Source organism: Helobdella robusta (assembly GCF_000326865.2).
Source record: "Helobdella robusta unplaced genomic scaffold HELROscaffold_13, whole genome shotgun sequence".
NCBI lineage: Eukaryota > Metazoa > Annelida > Clitellata > Rhynchobdellida > Glossiphoniidae > Helobdella > Helobdella robusta.
This window is the reverse complement of record NW_008703718.1, coordinates 458,549-482,576: the sequence shown is the minus strand read 5'-3', so window position 1 is coordinate 482,576 and position 24,028 is coordinate 458,549. Positions and strand designations below refer to the sequence as shown.

The 24,028-nt window shown below is 32.4% G+C and overlaps 1 protein-coding gene across 1 annotated transcript; it reads left to right on the top strand.

Annotated features, from left to right (window-relative positions):
- Window positions 1-1,131: 1,131 nt before the first annotated feature.
- On the top strand, window positions 1,132-22,570 carry HELRODRAFT_190437 (hypothetical protein; the record flags this gene model as incomplete). Its single annotated transcript, XM_009014086.1, has 43 exons — window positions 1,132-1,149; window positions 2,026-2,124; window positions 2,295-2,429; window positions 2,933-2,977; window positions 3,505-3,567; window positions 3,918-4,040; window positions 4,329-4,364; window positions 4,582-4,644; window positions 4,767-4,928; window positions 5,107-5,160; window positions 5,316-5,378; window positions 5,631-5,675; window positions 5,877-5,987; window positions 6,099-6,291; window positions 7,426-7,725; window positions 7,804-7,982; window positions 8,285-8,369; window positions 8,443-8,532; window positions 8,812-8,887; window positions 9,203-9,299; window positions 9,603-9,780; window positions 10,047-10,154; window positions 10,320-10,508; window positions 11,231-11,335; window positions 11,723-11,881; window positions 13,818-13,988; window positions 14,074-14,217; window positions 14,338-14,484; window positions 14,550-14,725; window positions 15,437-15,500; window positions 15,752-15,931; window positions 17,178-17,357; window positions 17,460-17,582; window positions 17,642-17,749; window positions 18,303-18,437; window positions 18,743-18,859; window positions 19,163-19,321; window positions 19,986-20,102; window positions 20,469-20,660; window positions 20,748-20,912; window positions 21,079-21,197; window positions 21,318-21,417; window positions 21,802-22,570. The coding sequence occupies 43 exons, from the start codon at window positions 1,132-1,134 to the stop codon at window positions 21,951-21,953; spliced, it is 5,325 nt and encodes a 1,774-aa protein (XP_009012334.1). The 3' UTR covers window positions 21,954-22,570.
- Between the last annotated feature and the right edge of the window lie 1,458 nt (window positions 22,571-24,028).

Sequence of the window (24,028 nt, the reverse complement as noted above, 5' to 3'; positions counted from 1 at the left end):
ATAATATTTCATGTGATGTCTTGGGCGCTCTCTACACTCGGTGCCCGAGGTATACAACCCACCCACTACAAACAACACCCCGGTACGCCATGAATGCAGGGAATATTGTCTCCTGTGGGTCTATTTAATAAAACGCATGAGTTTTAATAGTTTGTTGCAAAATTCTTTTCAATTTTTTTTCAACTGTGGCGAACTCTCTGGCTACATGTTTTTAACTTGAAATATGTAAATAATCATGTAATTCTTGTTCCTAATTTTTCGTTTAAGTGGACACAAATTTCATTCTTTTTTATCCGTTGTTATAAGAAAAACTGAAAATGACCACAATTTTCAAAGATTTTATTTTTTTAAGCTTTTAGACAAAAAAATCTTTTTGTTTTTTACACTTTTCAGTTCTTGTTATCACAAATTTTATACAACTGTCAATTTTTGTTAAAAAGTTATTGAAAAAATAGTTTGTTTTGTTCGTATATAGGACCTACATTTTGTTAATTATCAAATTATAATTTAGTCAAATGATAATTTTCATGGTGTGAATGATATTTTAGAATTTTTGATTATTTAATCTTTACAGCATCTATTCATTTTTTAAATTAATTTTCATACAGTTAAATTGAATTTTGTTTTATGATTTAAAAAATGAACGGTGGATACTCAAATGTTCTGCTTTGAAACTTGCATTCAGGTTGACGTTGCTTGTTGTCCATGGATTATTAATCGCTATTGTTTCCTCGGTTAGTCTTTTTAATGTATTATTTCGAATCATCACCATTATTTAAAACAACCATTTAATAAATTACTAAAATCACACCCCAAAACTCCACAGACTTAACGCAAATCAGTCTAGACTTTCAGAATTCGCGTCACCATTCCATAAAACGTTGCGTGTACAATGAATTATAAACAACTTATCTTAAAAATTTTTGCCAATATTAATTCACCGATTAGTTAAAATTTAATAAAAATCCTATTGAAATGTTCGGTGGATTCTTTTTTTAGAGCAATTTAATCTTGGCTACGGTTTAATTCATTAGCATTTAAAAAAAAGTAATTTCACCGTTGTTCAGCTAATTCGATGCAGGCGACTGATAGAAACCTCGGAAAATGATATTGTCTTAAGCTCTTAACAATATGAGTCTTGGAGAAAAGGTTTATACCTTGTTGTATGAATAGTGCGACACTTCCACAATACGATAGGCTTGGGTAGCTGCGGGGCTGGAAAATATTTTTGGAAAATAATCTTTAAAATTAGTGTGCGTTTTTCAGCTACAAGTATAAGCGTGGTAGGTCAAGTCTAGTAATAGAAAATTACTTCTCTGACACAATATATGTTATTATATTATAATATATGTTATGATTATATATAATTATAGATATTATTATATGTATGTGTAATGTCCTATTCATGTTACGCTGAAAATAACCAATGCCATTTCGTTAGATTTAGATTTAACTTTTATCGATAAAGTTTTTTCATAATGGAAAATTTATGTTAGGCGAAAAGTTTACTTTTAATTTGAAACATTGAAAATTATAGATTAGATGAGAATTTTTATTATAATTTAAATTTAATTAAATGGAGACATAATAGGTGCAAACATTGAAGAAAAATTTTTTAAAGGAAACGTTTCTAGAATTATGTAATTTGTCTTTAATCCCTATTTTTACAAGTCAACAAACGTACGTTTTACTAATGTTCCTTGCTTAAGCCTTAAGTTAAGTGTCTTCTAAGTTAAGTTCTGTTGAGTTAAGACTAAGAGGCTTCTTAGTTCTTACCTTAATTAAGTTAGGCAGTAAGCTTGCTTAACGCTTAACAACCATGACACTGACTAACCGAACCAAAATTTATACTAAATATCATTTCAAACTTAAAATTATTTCCTATCATAAAAAAATTTAATTTGTAATACTTTTTAATTTTCTGAAAAAGCTTCTGAACGTTGGTTAACTGACGTTTGCTAGCTTTTCACAAGTCTATTTTTGACTTAATTTAATTAAAAAGTTGTTGTTTTTTTTTTATTTCAGCAATCTGCATTTCAAGAAAATACTCGATACGCAGCAAACGAATGCACATACTGTGCAAATTCTGGGGCCTGTAACTGTGTTGGAGAGAAAGGCTCTAGGGTTTGTATTTTTTTATCTTCGCATCTGAAAACAATGAAGTTCTAACTAATAGAAAATTATATAAAGACTCTGTGAATGAATGTTTTCTCGCTTATCAATGTTAACATTCTTAGAATTCTGCTGTGTCAATCGTTTATGCAGTTGAAACATAAACTGCTGGTATTATTTAGGGTTATCCTGGAGATCATGGATATCAAGGTTCACCTGGACCGATTGGGGCCAGAGGACAGACAGGTATTGAAGGTCCCAAAGGAGAAAGAGGTGACAGAGGAGGTGATGGCCCACAGGGAATGAAGGGAGATAGGGTTGGTCATTCACTTCTTCTTCTGTCTCATTTTCTTATTTAAATTAAATTAACTTTTTCCTACATTTCTGTTGCACATTTTGCATAACATTTATGAAAAAAAAACTATTTTTCAATTATGGATTGGTCATTTGTGGAGCACATTAAGGTACCAACCACAATTTATATGAGTCACACTTATTTTAATATAAATTAGGTTTTTTAATAACTGGGCCTACCTACATAGACTAATGAATTTATTTTCAAGTTGAATAAAATTTTATAAATTTGTTCTGATAGAGTAAATTAAACGTTTTCATAATATGAAAATGTTTAAATTAATTAAAGTGATCAATTAATTTAAATAAATTATGGTATGCTATATGAAGTTCCTATCAACGTTAACAGTGTCTCATCTATGATAATGGGACATTTATTTACACTTATTTTTACATAAAATTTTTATATAACAATAACTTTTACAAAAATTTTGTTAAAAAAAATTTTTACATAAAATTTCTGTAGGGACCCACGGGTCAGCCAGGTTTTTCAGGCATCAGTGGACTTGATGTGAGTTTTGTATGCCTCATTACTTCAATGTTGATGTTTATTTTAGTAACTTTATGATCAATTTGTTTGAAAATTGTTTTTTAATTTTTTTAGAAATAGATCAAATAAAATAAACCAATATTGAGTAGTGTATATGCCTATCTAGCTGTTAGAGGTGTTTTGTTCGCTAGTGTTAAATTTTTATAATACGATGAAACCACAATTATTTAATTTTTAATTTGTACAATTCATTGACATGAATGAATGTGTGAAATATTACACCACTTGTATATTAGGTTTTTAGTTTTGCTAGTCCATAAAATTCGTATTTAAAGCTTAATTTATTAACATATTAAACTTTTTTATTTTAATACTTTTTTCTCTCTACATTTGTGTTTTGTTAAAAAATGTTTAATCTTAAAAAGTGATTTAATTTCTTTTCACTCTAAATTAGTTTTCAATTAGTTTAAGTGATTACAATAATGATAGTGGTAATATTATTGGTGTTGTTGCATTTACAAATTTGTTGTTACCTTTCAATTGAGCAGGGCCATAAAGGAAGTGAAGGAGAACGAGGGCAGAGAGGGTATGATGGATGCAATGGCACCCAGGTAGTGCTCGTTTTTTTTTCTTCAATTTTAAGTTTTTTTTTATCATGAGTCAATTTTTCTTTGACTTAGTATATACCGTTTCTTTATGAATTTGTTTGATGGAAAATTGATTTATTCATCTTTTAATATAATGATGAATTTTGGTTCATTCAAGAAAGTTGTTTTATTTGGCAATTAGTTTTTAATTTTAAAGTAATTATAAGCTTTTCATAGTAATGTTTTACTAAAAAGTGCTCATGTGACACTATGTTCCCTTTTTTTCTTGTAGAAAGAAATTTAAAATTTATATGTTTTAATAAAATTTAATTTGTTATGTAGTTTTAAAATATTTCAAACTGAAAAAATGTAAGGGTATTGCTGGACCCCCTGGACTTGGAGGAAATAATGGGCTGCCAGGAGCAGCTGGAGAAAATGGACCAAAGGGAGAGAGAGGTGAAGATAGGTTCCCTCAGAAAGGATCAAAAGGAGATATGGTGATGTATTTTTTATCTTTTTCATTGTAAATGTTCAATTTGCAGCCAGAAAAGTTGCATTTTATTAAATCTAGTTCAATTGCAAAATTCCTGATTATCTTATGTGATGTTTCAGATGCATTGATCAATGTGTGCCATTAATTCAGGCTGTGTGTGCTTGCCATTGTCTAAGTAATGTTAAACAGAAAATGCCATTGCATTGAAAAACATTTAACTTATTTAGATTTAAATTCCTTATTTGCATTTATTGGTACGTTGATAATAATTTTAAATGATTTTTGTAAATAGGGTGATAGAGGACCTCCTGGTGAGAGTGGTGACATTGTTAGTATTAGTGTTATTTCTTATTTTACCACCAAATTTTTGTAGATCTGTCCGTTGTTTCTGTTGATTAATTTTATTTCAGAAATATTTTTCATGTTATTTTTTATTTAGTTAATTATAATGACATTATCTACATTGTATTTTTGTACTGGTTTGTGTAAAACGTGTTGATTTTGGTTTGTGTAAAATGTGCTGTTTATTTTGCGTTGGTACACAGGGACGTCCTGGTTCAGAAGGAATGAACGGTGACCAGGGAGATCCAGGTCTCACTGGACCAAAGGTTACTTACTATTTTTTGATAACATTTTAATGCCATCAAAATATCATTTCATCTGTTTTAAGTTGCTCTAAACTCTTAACAAAGAGCAATCACCCAGTATTTATTTGTTTGACACTAATTAGGGAGCAAAAGGACAACAGGGACCCAAAGGACCGCCGGGTTCTACAAATCCTTTTACCGTGGAAGGCAATCCTGGTGAACAGGGTGATCCAGGTGAGCCAGGTGCACCCGCCAACGCCAGTACTGAGCATATTAACGGTTTGCCTGGCGAAACTGGACAAAAGGTAAATAGAGATGGGGTCCTTTTACCTTACTTTGAGCATTTGTTATAATGCTTGTACTATTTATAATTTTTAATATAGAGAAATTCATTTTTCAAGCAATTTCTAATTTTTCTTTTTAATTCCATCGAAATAATAATTATGAATAAAATTATAATTAAACTAATTATTGAAAAAATAGGGAAGCAAAGGGGATAGAGGTGATTCAGGACCGCCTGCCAGTCGAGGAGATTACGTAAATTGATTTCATTCAAGTTTTTTGTTTTATTTTACAAATGAAATTTATTAAAATATATTTTTGAATTAATATTTTGAAATCTTGTTTTGAAATAAAACGTTAGAATAAAATTTAAATATAATTAAAAAAAAGAATTTTATTTATCCCAAAAGGGTTGGCAAGGTGATAACGGTAGAGATGGAGAGAAAGGTCTGCCTGGGCTCCCTGGTGGCAGAGTTAGTATTTTTATATTTTTTGTATGATTTTTTCTTCTTTTTGTTTAATTTAATGAGTTTAAATTTCCTATCTTATTGAAAATCAAATTAAAAACTAACTTAATTTGTTTATACTAGTTGTGGTTTTGAGCACCAAGTCAGTCCATAATTACTGTATAATTATTGTATGGTATTGTTGAATAATTTGTTGTAAATCATGATATTCCATAGACTTGAAATACTTTATTTGATGTACTGTTTATACTTTTATAGGGAAATCAAGGGGAGCCAGGTCCTTCCGGTGGCAAGGGATTAAAAGTAATAGATTTTTTGTTTCTCATTTCATTTCATTATATTTTGATGTATTTTATTCTTTAAGCAGTTTCCATCATTGTAACTTGACATTGTAGCAATTTTTTCATCAAAGTGAAAAATCACGCTGGCATCATGCACTACAAAAATAAATTCAACTTATCAATAAATTTTCGTAAAAATAAATAAATGAATGAACGTGGTTAGGGTGACGAAGGTTATGTTGGAGATGTTGGCTGGCCTGGACCGAAAGGAGAAAAGGGAGATAGAGGAGACCAGGGCAGGAAGGGGCCGAAGGGGCGGGCTGGGAACGAAACAGTGAGTAATCAATATTCCTTACTATTTTTAACAACACAGCATAACAACGCCTTCTTTTACATCTCATGCAAACTTTTTATATTTCTAGTACAATATTATTTTAAAAATTAGCCAATTGGTGAATGCAAAGCTGGGCCTCCGGGACTTAAGGGAAACAAAGGTGTTCCAGGAAATCTCGGATATACAGGACCGAAAGGAACAAAAGGAAAGCCAGGGGGTCCTGGAGACAGAGGAATGCCAGGTCCACCTGGAAGGGATGGAGAGTCTAGATTATTTGGTCCTAAAGGAGATGATGGTTTACCAGGTTATTTATTTCAATCTTTTTTAGAACGTTTTGAATTCTTCTATACTTTTCATTGCCGTGTTTTTAAACATTTATTTTGCGTTTTTTATAGATAATAATAATAATAGTGTCACATGCTATAGTGAAGTGGAGCACAATGCCACGCAATTTAGGGGCTCTTGAAGTTAATAATTTATTATTAATTGCATGTTAAGAAAGCTTCTTTGGAGTAGAATGTATTTCAAAGATGGTTTAAAGTACTGAAGAGTACAATTTCCAAATGTATGGAGCAGCATGTTGAAAAGTTTGTCGTGAAGAAAATATTGGAGGATCGAAGACGTTTGTTGTCAGTGTTGCATTTAGTAGACTGCTGAAATATGTTTGCAAATGTGTAGAAGTGAGTTTAAAAATGACGAAGGCAATTTTGAAAACGATCCAAAAAGAGAGAGGAGACCAATGTAGTTTTGTTAAGTTTGTCAAAGTTGATGATGCGTGATTCTGGTGTGTTAATCTGGTTCATTATTATCCATTGAAGATGTACTTTTCTTTGAGTTATGCCATGCATTATTGAATTGCAGTAATCCAATTTTGGCAATACCTACGTGCTAAATTATTGTCGCAAGTTCAGTTGATGAAATCAGTCTAATATGTCGTATTTCTTTTATGTGATTGTTAATGTAATTGCATCGTTAATGATGTACTGTAGGTAGAAAATGTGACCTTTTTCAAATCATTAAAAATTTGATCACTAAAAATTTAATGAAAACAAGATAATATACGGAACAATGTAAAGTAATAAAATGGAAGTACATATACAATAAATATTCAATTATTGAAATTGAGTTAATTTTTGTTTAAATAAAAACAGTGTTAAGGTTATTCTAAGAGTCTTGAGTTTATGTGATATTGGGACTTCAGTGTTGTTTAGTTGAATTGAAATTAAGTTATTTGATGAATTAACTGACGGGAAATGAGCCTAATAGGATAAATTCAGTTAGGATCAAGGCTAGATTAGATATTGATTATAATCAATATCTATCCTAGCTTTAACCCCAACTGAATTTATCATTATATGTAAATTAAACTTTATTTGATTCACATGTATGTCTGTTTCAAATTTTAAAGGTGACGGTTTATTTTGAAATTTATTGTTAGGTATCAATGGCAATCCAGGAAGTATGGGTTCGAGAGGACTCCCTGGAGACAAAGGAAATATGGGCGAAAAAGGTGAAAGTGGAAGAATGATTCCTGGATTTCCTGGAAAACCTGGTCCCAATGGTAAGGAAGGATATCCTGGACCAAAAGGAGACAAAGGATACCCAGGTGAACCTGGTGTTGATGGAGACAGCGGAATCGACATTCCCGGTCCTCCTGGATTTCCAGGTGATAAAGGAGATGTAGGAGAAGTAGGTGATCCAGGTAGAAACGGACTACCTGGACAACTTGGACAACCAGGTTTTTAATTTACATTTTCCTTTCTAGTCCTTGACAAAAAAAAATTATGTCGCTTAAAATGGAATAATGCTTTTTCAGGTGAGTCGGGTGGATCATGCAAGCTATGTCCAGACGGCCGGAAAGGGGAAAAAGGTAATCCAGGTACAATTGGAAAGCCTGGTGCAAGAGGTATTGAGGGACTTCCTGGACCTATTGGCCCTGCAGGTAACGAAGGAGATCAGGGCGTCAACGGTCTACCAGGAAACAGAGGAATCCCGGTATGTCAGTTGACTTTTGATCAATTTTTTAATTAAATTGTTTGGTATTACTGTGATATTTATATTTCTCTTATGTTACTTATTTTTATTTGTGTTTACACATTGATATTATTGATCTACATCATATTGTGAGTAATAAAGTCTGATGCTTTAATTTGCAAAATTTTGAATTTTCGTTCAGTAAGAGCATATCGTGCATACACGTTTAGAATGTTTCTGACAACTAGCTCTTTAATAAAATATATTATTGTAAACATAATGGAGCATACTTAATTTAATTTAATGTTGTTGCAATTTGTCAGGGTATACCGGGAAAACCCGGTGCAGCAGGAGAAAAAGGTGAGAAAGGCAAATCAAGCTTTGTAAAGGGCTTTCCAGGAGACCAAGGTAGTTAATTAATTGTTCACTTCATGCTGCATAAGTGTTTCTTGTTTGTTATGTTGTTGTAAATGTTTCTCAGGGCAGAAAGGTGATGCAGGTCAACCTGGTCCAGATGGCAAGCAAGGAGCTCCTGGTCAACTTGGACCACCTGGACCAACGGGACCGACAGGTTTACCTGGCTCCCAAGGACAAAAAGTATCAATCATCTTTTCAATTGGATTAATAATAGTTGCCAGATGTATATGAGAATGTTGCAATAAAAACATTTTTGTAGTGTAGTTGTCTGGTACGTTTTTAAAAGTCATGATTAAAGTGATCAATTGCAATGTATAAAGTTTAAATACATTTAATATATTTCTTATAATTGAAATTTTAGAAATTTTGTTTAATGAAGGAATTTTCCCAGCCTATTTGAAAATTTCCAAAATTTTACCTTTTTTTAAATCAGGCTTTGTAAATGACACTGCAAATTATAGGCCAATTAGTGTGGTTTTTGTGTTTCGAAGTTGTTTGAGAAAATCATTGTTGGTCGTTTGATACTTTTGTAGATAATCATAACTTAATTAATGATACGCAATTTAGTTGAAGAAAGAATTTATCAACTGAGCTCGCAGTTTTAAAATTTCACAGTGACCTGATTTTCAAACGCAATAATTTAAAGCATACACTGGCCATTTATGTTGATTTTTCTGAGGCGTTTGACTCGGTCCACCATGGTGTCATTCTTTGATTGAATCATACTCGGAGGCCAGATCTCAGTTTGTCCTCTATAGGAAGACATCGAGAAAACAATTAGCGTTTATGCTATTTTCAATTGTAATTTGAAACCACATGCTCAGGCACAACTCTCATTTTACTTATTTTTATACATATGTTGCTCAAAAGAGAAAAACATTTTGCAATAGAAGAGCCAATGATAAGCGCAAAAACCCAAAAGTTAGAGTTCAGAGCTATAGTTTTAAAACATTATTTCAAGCATATCACAAAATGTATAGCTAGATGTCTTAATGCTATTAAACAAAATCAAATAAATGCAAATTTATACATAGAAAGATATACAATATATGACTTCTATAATCAAATTTTAATTGTACCAGCACAGCACTTCACAAGCTTCATTTCAACAGTTTTATTTGTGGCTATTCTTTAGTAATGTATTCAGAATTACGTCTACAGATAATTATTTTAGGCGTACTATAATTGATAACAACTGGATTTTATTATAATGTATAATTGTAGGGGAACCCTGGATCGCCAGGTGGTGGTGGGATACCAGGAAGGATTGGATTTCCCGGTCAGAAAGGACAAGTTGGAGAAACGGGACCTGGCAGACCGGGAGCAAAAGGAGAAAAAGGCAATCCTGGGCCCATTGGAGAAAGAGGCTCAGATGGAGAGAAAGGATTTCCCGGTGTGCCAGGTTTGAACAACTTTTCAACTTTTTTCATTTATTTTTTAATAATGTTTAGTTATTATAAAGTATTATGTGTACAAAATATCCATGTGCTATGACAGTTTATTAATTTTGTTCAATCATTATTTATTAATTTAGTTACTATAAAATTGCCAATAATGTAATAAATTGCAAAAAAAACTTTTTTATCAATTGATGATGATACTATTTCAAAAAGAGTTCCACCGTTATATTAATTATAAAGCATAAGGAGATAACGTACTCTTTGCCAGGTCTGTTCAATGGTACGATTGCCAAAGGTGAGAAGGGGCCGCCAGGCATGAGAGGATTGCCAGGCCCCAAGGGATCTCCCGGAAGAGCAGGCGAGCCTGGAGATGCAGGTATTTTCACTATTTTCACATGTCCGCCACGTTCAAAAAATTTAATTTTTTTATTATTCTTTAAAAAAATCAGAATCTGACATACGCAGAAACTGTTACAGCTTGCAAGGAAATACTATAAAATGATAACGAAAAATAACTGTCGTAATAATTGTTTTCGTTAAGGATACCCTGGTGTTCCTGGATTTCCTGGGCCAAAAGGGAGTAAAGGAGATTTTGGGATTATTGGAGAAGATGGACCTCCAGGCATGTTTGGTTTTCCTGGGGAGAAGGGTAATACTGGTTTTGTTGGTATAGCCGGAGTCAATGGGACTGTTGGTGATCCTGGAACTCCTGGGTCTAAAGGAGTGAATGGTCAGTTTTGTAGACTTTTCAAGTGCGACAACAGACTATGCAGACGAATGAGTTATCTTGCATACTTAAATTAAAACTGACTCATATATTTTTGCATGTTCGCTTTGTTATTTTCACAATTTTTGTATAGTCAGAGATTTTTTTTTGAAAATGTTTCTAATTTTCTGTTCATGTTCATGTTGTTTTTTTTTTTATTATTTGTATAACCGTTAAAGTTTGTAAGGTGAACCATTGTTTTGAAGTAGGTTATTTTTATATAAAATATAATTTTTTGTTAACGTGTAATGCTTCATGATAGAGTGCAGTCTTGAACAATTTACATTTTCGGAGGTTTTAAAATCCCCGTTAATAAAATTTTTGCTTTCTTGTTTAGTAATGGAAATTAATAATTATATATGATGAGCTTTGTAAAGGATATCTACTAAATTCTGGGTAAATATTTATTTGTCAAGCTTTTTAACTTTATGTCACAACACATCAACTGACTGCCAAAGAATTAAATTTTGAAGATAATTTTTTTATTTAAACCGTTTTTGCTCTTGTGTACTTTGTTAATATATTTATTCAAATCCTTAAAATAATGTAAAATCTCTTTAAATTATTTTTATTAACTTCGAACAAAATATTGTTTAAACAGTGAAGATCTAGTAAAAAAAACTTTAAAATGTGAATTGAAACTTTGTAAGCTTCTAAAAATTTATAAATTTTTTTTTGTTGGTTAGGATTGCCTGGAGTGCTACTTGGACAGGGTACGTGCAGCAAGGGAGATAAAGGTTATGAGGGAAGGAAAGGAGCGACGGGAGAACCTGGCCCTATGGGTTCTAAAGGTAATTATTTTGTTTCCAACTATTTACAAATATTTATTCTTGATTTACAGAAATTTTTCTAATCTCCATGAGCATGGGTCTGAGCTTGCAGTTTGGAGTTTAACAAATCCCTTGCTGCTCTTCATGCTTTGTATTATATTTTTGTTTGTATTAACTTGCTTTCGACTTGTCTGACTGACGTTTTCCAAACTATTATTAATTTTAAACGTTATTGCGGATTTCAGTTTCAGGTCTTTTTCAAATTTTACTAAAATTTAAAAAAAAAATAAAAGAATAAAAGGAATAAAATAAAACAAATTAGCATAGTTGAGATAGAAAATGTCATAAATTACAGCTTCTTCAGCAAACTGAGAAAAAATATTTTCACTTGAACGTTTTAAAATTTAGGTGATCAAGGAGAAGCTGGACCAAAAGGTAATCAAGGATATCCAGGTATATCCGGAATAAAAGGCAAAGATGGTCCGCCTGGTATCTCCGGGGGCATGGCTATAGGTCCCAAAGGACCCAAGGGAGAACCTGGATTACCTGGATCAAAAGGAGTTAGAGGTATGTAACAATTCTATTATCGTTACGCTGCACTTTTGTTTTGATAAGTATGTAAATGTAAAACATGTTTCTAGCAGCCTGCGAAACACGTACCTTCTGATTTTCAATTTCAGTTTCTGGGTAGCATATGTATGATTTAGCAAGAGGGCATTTATTAATTTGAAACAGCGTTCTTCTTCAAAATTATCTTCCTTTTTTTTATTTATTTGAACGAAGCACCGACATTTACTCCTCGTCGAACTTGTAATAAAAACGAAAAATTATGATTTGGAGAAACGAAATTTAATATCTCTAAAAAGAGTTTGAACTCAATTCAAAGACAAAATGTTAGGCGGATTCATAACAGGGCAAAAGTGTCTATTCCAATCAGCAATCTACTTATGGATGAATGTATTTGTATTTTTCGATATTTTTATGCTGTCATTCTCTCTTGTCCTATCCAAACTATGTTCATATTATGTGCACATTCGAGCACGATCACTGGCCGATCTTAAGCTACCTATGTATTTTATTTGCTTATCACTTCAATTTGTGATCGGTTTTCTGCATAAAACGCTTTTTTTTCTGTGCAAATCTGAATTTTACTGATTTTTAACAAATTACTGCTCACAACGGTGGCCTGCCTAGATCCCGCCACTGAACTGAGTACGGTCATGCTCTTATTGCTCATTTTTATACGGGTTCTCTCACAAAATCAAAATTATTTATGATCACTGTTCATATATATATGCATATATCTGTCTATAAAATAGATGTCAATGTTTGTGCTCATATGTCACCTTGTAAACTGTTCATGCTTTTCAACAATATTAAAATATTATGACATCCGAAAGTTTTTAACATGTTTACATCACCTGCCAACTTATACAAACATGTTTATAAATTTCGGCAACAATCTTTCTTTTAAACATAATTCATTGAAAACAATATCGTTATTAACGTTATTAAGTTTTTTTATTTTAACTTGTATATATAAACATGCATATAAAACATGTATATTTAACTGTATGTGTATATAATTAATTATATATTATATAAATGTATATTTAACTATTTGTATATAAAACATTTTATTTTAAACATGTATATAGATACTGTTTAGATAAATAGGAGACCATTGTGATTATTAGAGGTTTGAATTGTTACCTTGAAGAACCTAATTAATGTTGGATAATTTAAAAGTTGGCCCATTTCTTATTCCTAAGGAGAAGGATTTTTTCAGAATAACTTTTTCATGGTTGAATGTTTTTGGTATATCCATATTCCTTCAGTTTCAGCAGCCACCGACCGTAGTATCCAAAGCTTTTTCCGTAATTAACATGAGTAGTCTACACCAGTCATTATTTTATTTAAACTTTTGAGAAGTGTTGTACGTTAGATCGCGAAGGTTGTAGAAACACAAATTAATTTTCGTAAAACATATTATTCTTTAAAATATATTGTATTATATAATTGTTAATAACGAATTGCTATATGGTACACAGTCTCGGTGTTAGAAATAAGTTAGCTAAAAGGGAAATATTTTTAGAATTTTGTTCTGACAAAATTTTAACTCTGATGAAAACAATGTTTAGCTAATATTTTCGAAATAAGAAACTAGAAATTAGATAGATTACAGTGAATGTCCGATGAAAAACGTCAGTTGTAAAATGTATTACAAAACGTCGCTGATTAGTGGTGATTATCAACTGATTTATACTATTTCAAAACTGAAATTAAAAGTCAAAGAAAACTTAGAAACACATCTTCAAGTATAACAAAGTAAGATTATGCTTGAACAAAACATTAATGTCGTCAATAAGTTGTTGGTTTTTAAGGATGAACGAACACCCTGAAAATGAACATGAACATTTAACAGTAGAAATGTAAAAAGGTTTTAGAGGACGATGATCATCAACTTAAGGCATAGATAAAATTCTTTTTTTTTTATTTTCAGGTCCTACTGGAATGAAGGGTGATCCTGGTTATCCAGGTAAATCTGGAAATCCAGGATTTCCAGGGTTAAAAGGTAAAAGTGGACCTCCAGGATTACAAGGACAAGTTGGGTCTCCCGGAAGACCTGGGGCTAAAGGGATGCCTGGAATTGATGCTTCTGTTGTTTATTCAGGTTTCATTTTAATGTTTTGAAAAAATTGTCTTCGTTCCAAAAACTTTAAAAATAAATTTCAATATGTTATTTTTATACTTAACAGGTGATAAAGGAGACCCAGGTTTACCAGGAACAAAAGGTATGATGGGGTCACCCGGTTCACCTGGTCTTCCTGGATTAAATGGATTGAAAGGAAGCATGGGTGAAATTGGGTTTCCTGGTTTACCTGGAATACAAGGACCAGACGGTTTGATTTGGCTTCGTTGTTGCGTTCATCTCTTTATGCAGATAATTTAATATTTGTTTTCTCGATAAGAATATTGTTTTCATTAATTTTCAAATTTACGAAACGTTTCAACCGATATAGAATATTTAACAGGACCGCCTGGTGATGATGGCATCCCTGGAGGATATGGAATGAAAGGAGAAAGAGGATATCCTGGTTTTATGGGTCAAAAAGGAAACCCAGGCATTCCTGGGCTTCAAGGTCCAGTAGGCGAACCAGGAGAACCAGGTTAAAAATTTTTAAATTTTCAGTTGATATTTACACGGACTTTTGCAAAACTCTTATTCTTATAGGGTATTTTGGACAGAAAGGGGAGAAAGGAATAGCTGGAGTGCCAGGAAGAGGTTTGCCTGGTCTGAAAGGACTTCCTGGTGCAGTTGGAAAAAAAGGAGCGAAAGGGCCCGCTGGTACTCCAGGACCTCCCGGGGTAGATGGCAGACCAGGACAACGTGGAATAGTTGGTGATAAGGTATGAACAATTATGTCTGTATAATGTTTCATGTGTCTTTTCGTATTTTTCTTGTCCCTTTGTGTGCTTGTGCGGGTGTGCATATATTTTTTGCAAAGAGTAATGGTTTGAAAAAACCGGTTGTTTTAAACTGTATTATTTACTAAATGTGACGTCAATTAAAAATATGTTTGATGACAAATTTAAGAATTTTTATAAGATATTTTTCGTGTTTGCTGTCTTGATTCAATATTTTGCAAGCCGTATCTGATGATGCTACTCTTGAATGATCGATTGACCATGCCATTTACCTTTTTTATTTTTTTTCTATTTTTGTTTTTCACAGTCTGACTTTTATGCGTTAATAATAATTGGAAAATATTTTTTACTATATATAAATTCCAATCACGGTCTCTGTCAGCACAATCTTTACATTTACTTTAATTATATTTTGATTTAGTTACATGTCAGTTGAAATTTGAGAGCCACTTTTCGAATGAACATTTTTACAATTTGTTAATGTAGTTAACTGCTTTAAATGTTTTTCGGTTTTGAAATCATTTACTGCACAACCGTTTTACCAAAACAGCAGAAGGTGAAACATGACTATTTTTTATTTTTAGGTCATTTCACTGAACAAATTTTTGTACGAATTATATTTTCAATGAAAGTATAGCTATTTATTGGCATTTTATGTTTTTTTTTTGTGAAATTGTAATTTGTTGTTGTCAGGGTGAATTTGGCAATCCTGGATTCAGTGGTCAACCTGGATTTCCTGGAATGAAGGGAGTTAAAGGTATTGAATTTTTTTTTGCATTTGAGTCCACTGCAGTAAAAAGACATTTAGTTTCAGCTTCATTTGTGTTAATTTTATTTTACAATCCATTTCTTATAATGTTATTTTGCTCATTGATTTATTAATTGACGTACTAATTTTTTTAAACACTTAAAGAATCTCTCAACACAAAATAAGAAATTATGATATGAAAATCAATAATAATAATCGTTATTACTACAGCATAAATTTATTTTCATTTGTTAAATTAGGTATGACTGGAGATGTTGGATTTCCTGGAGTTCCAGGGAAGAAAGGTATTCCCGGTCCATCATCGGGAAGAGGCATCGATGGACCGAAAGGTATTCAGGGACCTCAGGGACCTCAAGGTGATCCCGGTTTCCCTGGTGATCCTGGTCAAGTGGGAATTCCCGGAGTCAAAGGATCGATTGGTAGAGTAAAAATTATTTTCACCATTTATCAACTAAACTATCATCAAATCCATAAAGTAACTTATATAAGTATAAATATTAAAAAAATAATAATTATATTATTTATATTATAATATTAAAATTAATATATATATATATATATATATATATATATGTAAATATTAATACATATATATATACATACATATATGTTTATATTATATATAAACCCTAACCCTCATCTAACCTACTGCATCACACTATGGGTAATTAGTCCAAAAAGTTATCTGAGTTAATTAACTCTTCCAAAAAAGATCAATACGTTTAACTTTTAACCTCAAACCTTATTTTCATACCAAACCTTTCTTTCTAGCAAACCAAATTTTACCACTTAATTTTATCTACCTGTAATATCCCTCCTTATTTGTTTTCAAATCAATTACCAATCTTCTCCTACCTCATTTTATCAACTTCTACACACTAAGCAATTAATCCAATCTACAACCACTAAACACACCCCTCTCTTTTATATCTACAAAACCCGCCTCAAACTAATTCAGACGAGCATAGAAATAGCTGGTCCTCAAATTTGGAAAGAACTTGTACCTGCTCGTTTAAGAGCCATTAAAAACATTTCAAGTTAAATTTCAGCGCTTTTTTATTGACACTGGATCCCGACTCCACCACCTAGTGCTATATTAATGAATACGTGAGAACAAATGAAGCGGATGAATGGTTTTTAGCATTTATATGTTTATATATATACTGAACGAACATTTATATATTTATGTGTTTATATATGTATAATATATGTTTATTTATCTTCAATTATCTTTTTGCCTAAATTATTTTTGTTATTTCTTTCATTAACTATTCATCTATCTACCTGCGGTGGCCACCACAAGAAATGTAGTCTTCCTCAGTCTCCGCATATTCAACTTCATAATTTTTATTCACTTATTTGATATGTTGTTGATTATGAATAAATTTTGAAAATGAAATGGAATATTAAGGTTGGGTTGAGACTATCACATCGACAAATGTTAATATACAGCATAGCGTTCCCTACATTGTTTAGTTTAAAACGAAGCTTATTAATTTTTCTAAAAACGAATCAATAATTGCATATATATATATATATATATATATATATATATATATATATATATATATAATTGTTAATGAATATAACTGTGTTTCCTACATTTTAGAAAGCTTGATGTTTGATGTGAATAATATTATAATATTTGGTGTAACAAAATTTTAGGCCCACCCGGCCTACCTGGTATGAACGGAGCTCCAGGTCGACAAGGAGAATTTGGATCAAAAGGGGCTAAAGGTTCCAGAGGGAACAATGGCGCTCCTGGTCTTTCTGGTCCTCCTGGCCAACTCGGTTCGCCCGGTCCTCTAGGAAATCCTGGAAAACCTGGCATGCCCGGTTTGAAAGGTGTTACGAAAATGATTTTATTCATTTATTCGCTCATGAATTTTAGTCATCATATTTTGTCAATTCTCAACTAACATTAAAAAAAATTGAAATTAAAAATAGGAACAAAAGGATTTCCTGGGTTACCAGGAGATCAAGGTTTGAGTTTCAAAGGTGTCAAAGGTGCTTCTGGAAAGATCGGAATCCCTGGAAGGAATGGACTGCCTGGCGACAAAGGAAACACTGGTAGATCATATATGTCTGTTTTCATTTGGAATTATTTTACAATTTTTTTTAAATTTCAGGTTTACCCGGTATTAATGGATTGCCTGGAGAACCTGGCAACCCAGGATTTGGTGGCAGGCCTGGAGATAAAGGAGATAAAGGAAACCGAGGAGACCCTGGTGTTAAAGGTTTTGTTTTATTTAATTGAGCCAAGTTGCTTAACTTTGTCTTCTACTCAATCATCATCGTCTTTTTTTAATAGCACTAGTCATAAAAACTAGTCCTTATTTAGAACCTGTCAAAACTTTTTCCTATAACATTAGCCCGTTCACTTTCGTCTATCTTTGTTTTGAACATCTTCTCCAACGTGTAAAAAGCTGTTTTTTCACGTCCTATTTAAAACGTTTCTCATTTCTCATATTCAGCTTAAAAAGTTTCAATGCAACTCTATATTTTAACGAAGGCTTGTTTTGAAAAATAACTATCATTTACAAAATTTTATTTCTATTCTTATCTTATTTCTTGTTATTCTATACTCCATTTTTTATTATCCCTCTATACATTAATACATATACACTTCTCCTTACCACCGTAACCTATCTTCAGTGAAATTGATGGTATAATTTTATGACAAACTTGAGGAACAATTTTTCACCGTTGGGTGTTTATCATAGAGTTAATTTTTCTTATTAAGTTTCTGTCTTGATACTGTAATAGTTATGTCTTTTTAATAAATTGCAGGCGATCGAGGACTTCCTGGATTGCACGGTTCTAATGGATTTCCAGGACAGAAAGGAGTGAAAGGTCAGGCTGGTTTACCTGGGCAGCCTGGAAACATTGGATTATCTGGTAGACCTGGTCCTGATGGATTGTTTGGTTAGTTTTCTCTATTTCTTATCGCCAATGTCAAAAAATCACTAACTTAATTTTTTTTAACGTTTGCTACTTATTATTGAGTTTATTTAAATAGTTGCCATGTCCCAATGATGTTATATTATTCTAATTTATACTTGAATCTATAATTTTTTCTTTGCTCTGAAATTCAAATGTAACTATTATTCAATGAATGATAATAAAGTTTACTAATGAGATGTTTGTTTTTTGTGTCAGGCTTGTAATTTAAAGTTTTATTGAAGTCATATTGAGAATTGATCAAAACGTTCAATTCTTATAATTTCCAGGCTTAAAAGGACCAAAGGGTGCACCAGGAAATCCTGGCCTCACGGGCAAAACAGGTCCACCGGGTTTAAAGGGAGATCCAGGGTTTGGGGGACTAAAAGGATATGCTGGTCCTTTTGGTTCGTAAATACTTTTGCTTTTGCCTGTCTTTACACATCTTCTCTAATCTGATGTATTGAAAGTTGTTTTTAGGTTTGTCACTAGGTTCACTCTCAAATTTTTGTAATGGAGATCTCGCTAATTAAAAATGTTACTGATATTTATAATAATACCAAAAAAAACAAGAAATGCTTAAACCAATAATTTACCTACTTCAAAGCTTGAAAATAATATAAATAAGTTTTCATTGGAAGGTTCGTACATGTTGTCACATTCATCCTCATTCGGTAATAGATTCATGCATGTCACATTATATCTGTCAGGTGAGGTTGGAGATCAGGGTACAAAGGGTGAACCAGGAAGAGTTATTTATCGAGACGTACCAAGGGAAGCACCAAAAGGAGATCGTGGAAATGACGGCCTACCCGGCCAACAAGGCTACAAAGGGGTGACTGGTCAACCTGGTTTTCCTGGATCACAGGGTTTTTGAAAATTTCACATTTAAATATTTCAATTTAAAATATGCATTCCGCTATATGTATTATTTGTTCTATAATCTCACGTTAATCCTTCATTGTTAATATATTTATATATTTTAAAAACTGGTTGCTATAGCGACTGCCTTTTAGAGTTTTTATTTTCAAAAAATGTTAAACAGACCATTACATTTTTTTCTTTAACAAATTTTTTGTCGTTGATTATTTTGATTAAGTAAAAAAATCTGTTTTAATTTGCTTTCAATTTTCTGTTCAATTAATTCAATTTTGTTTTATTGTTTGCTCTTAGGAAATCATAACATTTCCACCACAAGTTAAATTTTCACAGTAATTATGTGTGGTTGACTAGCAAGATTAAATTGTGATGCTGGTTTAGAAAATTAAACAATGACAAGATTTAAATTGAACTTTTAAAAATAAATTGTAAAAGACAATAGGAATTTACAGTAGTGAACTGTAGAACGCGAGATTTAAATTTTAAATTTATTGACATTTCTGTTACATTTATAGTAAGAATTTGTGTGTATGTATTTATTTGACATTTCTGCTACATTTACAGTTGGAATTCTTAGTTAAGGGTGGCCTATCCACAAGTTTATCTTTTTTTGGTTATCCTTTAAATAAATAAATAAAGTAAATAAACGAACAGGTCCGAAGGGAAAGCCAGGCCCGTATGGAATGAAAGGTGCACCAGGTCCTGCAGGAATCACCGGTCCACCAGGTACACCTGGAGCACCTGGTGATGCTGGATATAAGGGCCCTGATGGTCAGTTCACTTTTTAGTTTCTTTCCTACTTATCATTTTTCAAAGTTAATCTTGCAATATATTTAGATAGCCCATATCAAATTGCTCTTCTCTTAATCATTGTTGAATGAAACTTTACGCGAGTTTTTGGCTGAACTGAATGTATGAATGAGTGTAATTCTAGCCGGTGGCTGAAATTGCTTGAAAAGTTTTTATTTCTTTCATCTGGGCTTAGCTGAACATTATTCTGTTACGAAGTTATCATGAAATTATATTTGAGAAACGTTGATGAATAACAATGATATGCTTTGATTCAAATTAAGTAATTGTTGAACGTTAGTTTAAAAAGTAATAAAGTTAGCATTGGAATGATGATTACAATTACAGGATTGCCAGGTAAGGCAGGGAGTCCAGGTCTCAATGGACAACCGGGCTTCGTAGCAGCACTCGGTAACACCATTGTAAGACACTCTCAAACTGAAGGCGATCCGTCATGTCCTTTTGGATTAACGACGTTATGGAAGGGTTACAGTTTGCTGCATCTTGAAGGACACGAAGATGCCTCGTTTCAGGACCTCGGTCAGTAATTCTGAAAATGATGAATGATGTCCATGTTGCTTTCTGGAGATGATGTACAGTACGTGATTTGATTGCGCCGATGAACAGGCAAGCCTGGCTCTTGCATGCGGCAGTTCAACGTCATGCCATTCCTGCATTGTGACGCAACATCTTGTGAGTACACTGGCAAAGGAGAAAAATCGTTTTGGTTGACTACAGCCACCAACTACACTATCCACCCTGTCGAAAGAAATGAAATTCAAAGATTGATCAGTTGGTTCCTTTGTATCCATTCATTGGCTCTCTATTTATATTTATCGGTATTTTTAGTTCAACAACTGCTTAACTTTGATTTAAATTATTCAAATCAATTATCACTATGAATGATTAAATGTTTAATATATTGGTTGTTAATAAGATTGTTTGTTCATCACGCAAGGTCGGTGTGTGGTGTGCGAGATACCTACCAACGTCTTAACAGTTCATAGCCAAGATATTACAGAACCCAGATGCCCGCTGGGATGGAAAGCTCTGTGGGTTGGCTACAGTTTCTTTATGGTTAGTTCTGCTACGTTGCTACTGTTGCCATTCTCTTTGGAATGAAATGTTGATGATATTTTAAGATAGGTGCATGAAAACTGATAGTTCAATAAATTTGTATAAAAAACACCATTATAGCACATAGTTCATGGTGTCAGCGGCGGAGGACAACAACTCGTCAGTTCGGGGTCGTGCCTCGAAGATTTCAGAGTGCTGCCATTCATAGAATGCGTGGAAGGTACGTCGTCGTTGTTCTTTGCTTATTTGTTTATTTGTTTGTTCGTTCTAGTGTTCCTGTTTCTAGCTCTCGTTCTTGTTATTCTGTTTCGTGTTCAGGTTATTTTGTAGCTTCTAAAGCCCATAGTTGTCATGGTTTTATTGACAATGTATAAATCGTTGTTATCATTAATATCATGTATCATAACCAGCTCTGTTTCAACACAAGTGTCAAACGCTGTTAATAAATTGTTTTAAATAGTTATAAGTATTGCTTGAGTTGAAGATAAAACCTCTTAATCCTAACCTGAACTTGCACTTGCGTATTGCAGCAGCTTCTTCTGTTATGTTTTTATAATTCATCAATCATGTTGCAACGTTTCTCATGAACGAACATACCTGGCAGGCAAGTGTCAGTTCCCGATGAATGATATGAGTTACTGGATGACGACAGTGGACGTCAACAGTCAGTTCCTCACTCCAAATTCTCGAACCCTCAAGGCTGGTAGTCTGCGCAGTGTCATCAGCAGGTGCAGCGTATGCAGCAGAGAGTTTTGAGCTGGCTAGCGATGACAATCATTTTCTGCTAATGAATGATCAAGTGATTGATTGAATGATTGATTTTTGGATGAATGAGTAGAATGGCGTGTGAATGGATGGCTGGGTGGGTGGGTGACTGATTTGTTTTTGATTAAATGTTTAAATCTTTACTGGCTGATTGATTTGTTTTAATTATTTTTGCCAGTTTCATAGGTTGTTAATCATGTCCGTTTATTATTTGATTAATTAATTGTTAATAAACAACTGTCAATAATCATGTCATTAGTTTATTGGGAAATAATTGTCAGAACTTGTGGGTTATTTTGCCCATGAGTTAGCACAAGTCATCTGGAAGTTAACAGTTAACTTTGACATGCCAATGTAATATTTTCCAATTTTCAATGCTTTTATTTCTATTTTTGAAGTTGTATGTAAATGGCTTATAGATGATCAGAAATTATAATTGTTTTTATTTTGTTACTTTAATTCCCGACACTAGAAAATATTTGTTGAGGTATCACATCACATCATTTATGCGAAACTGATCGTTGATCAGGCATTTATAAAATGCTGTTATAACAACCAGTGTGAGTTGATTAATTCACTTTCATGTCAAATAAAACTTTTTTTTAATTCTTTTTCTCTTTTTTTAGTACATAGCCTCCGATTTTTTGAAGGTCTATTTTATGGACTGAATTAACTTAAATGATGTAAGTTATAACGTAGCTATCAAACTACTGCGAATTAAAAAAAATCAAGTCTCCGAGCTGAAGTATAATTTCAATGTGATCTTGCATAAGATTGTTTGAAAATTGACTATTAAAATTAACTAAAAATTAATTAGAAAAAATTGCACATGTAACTTTTGATCGCTATCTCGGCTGTGGGGATTCAAACCATTTGGTCAATCCGTCTTAAGTTTTTTTTTTAATGACTTATTCAGAGCTGGACGTTCGCAAGTTTTGGATACATACGGCGGCAACTGAATTTCACTAAAGGACGTTTAAACAAAAATTTTTATCTGTGTTTTTGCACATTTGGAATTTATTTAATATGTATGTATGCGTGTGTGTGTGTGGGTGTGTCTCACGTCGATGTGTATCCAATATAAATCCAGCTCAATATAAATCACCGCCATGACCACTAAACTGCGAGACGAATCACGATTGAAGGCCTGAGTAAGTAAGTTATTTTGTACAAAAATTGTTTAAATCTGCAATTTAAACTGTATGTGCACTATACACACACGCGCGCGCACACACACATGCAATTACTATTTGGACAGGACTCGCAATTATTAGAGCCTGAAGATTATTTATAATTAAGAAGAAATTGCAGCAAATATTTGCAGCTACTCTGGGACATTCGGTTGAAATTAAATATTAAATCAATTATAATTTTCAATATAGATCCTCGCCTATAATTATATAATAAATACGTGTTTTTATAATTTCTCTCCAATGTTTTTGAACCGCAATATAAAATTAAAGGCTGTAATGTTTATAGTTACCAGGCAAACCACAGATGTAACGTTTTTAGGATATCTAAATTATGAATTGCTAGTCTTCACGATCGAAAAAGTTGGTAAATGATGAAGACTGAAACGTTAAGGCATCGTTTGCATCCATGTAAGAGCGAGTTTCAACTGTGCATTATATAAGGGAAGATGCCATAAGATGGGACACTTAAGAGCTTAACTGAGATTATATGGAAACCATGAATATTTAAAAAATTTGAACAACTATTTTACAAAATATTTTTATTATATTTCAAAATAACAAACGCTGCGCTGTCCACTGTACATAGAACTTTATATAAAAGCAAACCACAGAGTTAGGTAAGTTACTTTCTTTTTCGTATTTTTTATTCAAAAAGTTGTTGTAAATTAAAACTTCCTTTCTTTTTTAAATTTATTACTTAAATTATATACTATCAAGTTTAAAAATATTTCAATCATTAAGTTCAAAAGCCGAAAATTTGTTTGAAGCAAAAGCCAGCCAGCCAACATGTCCCAGTTAGACAAAAGAAGAAATAAAATAATAATATCTAATAATATTAAGAATTAAAAATTGTAAAAATGTTGATCTTTGCGA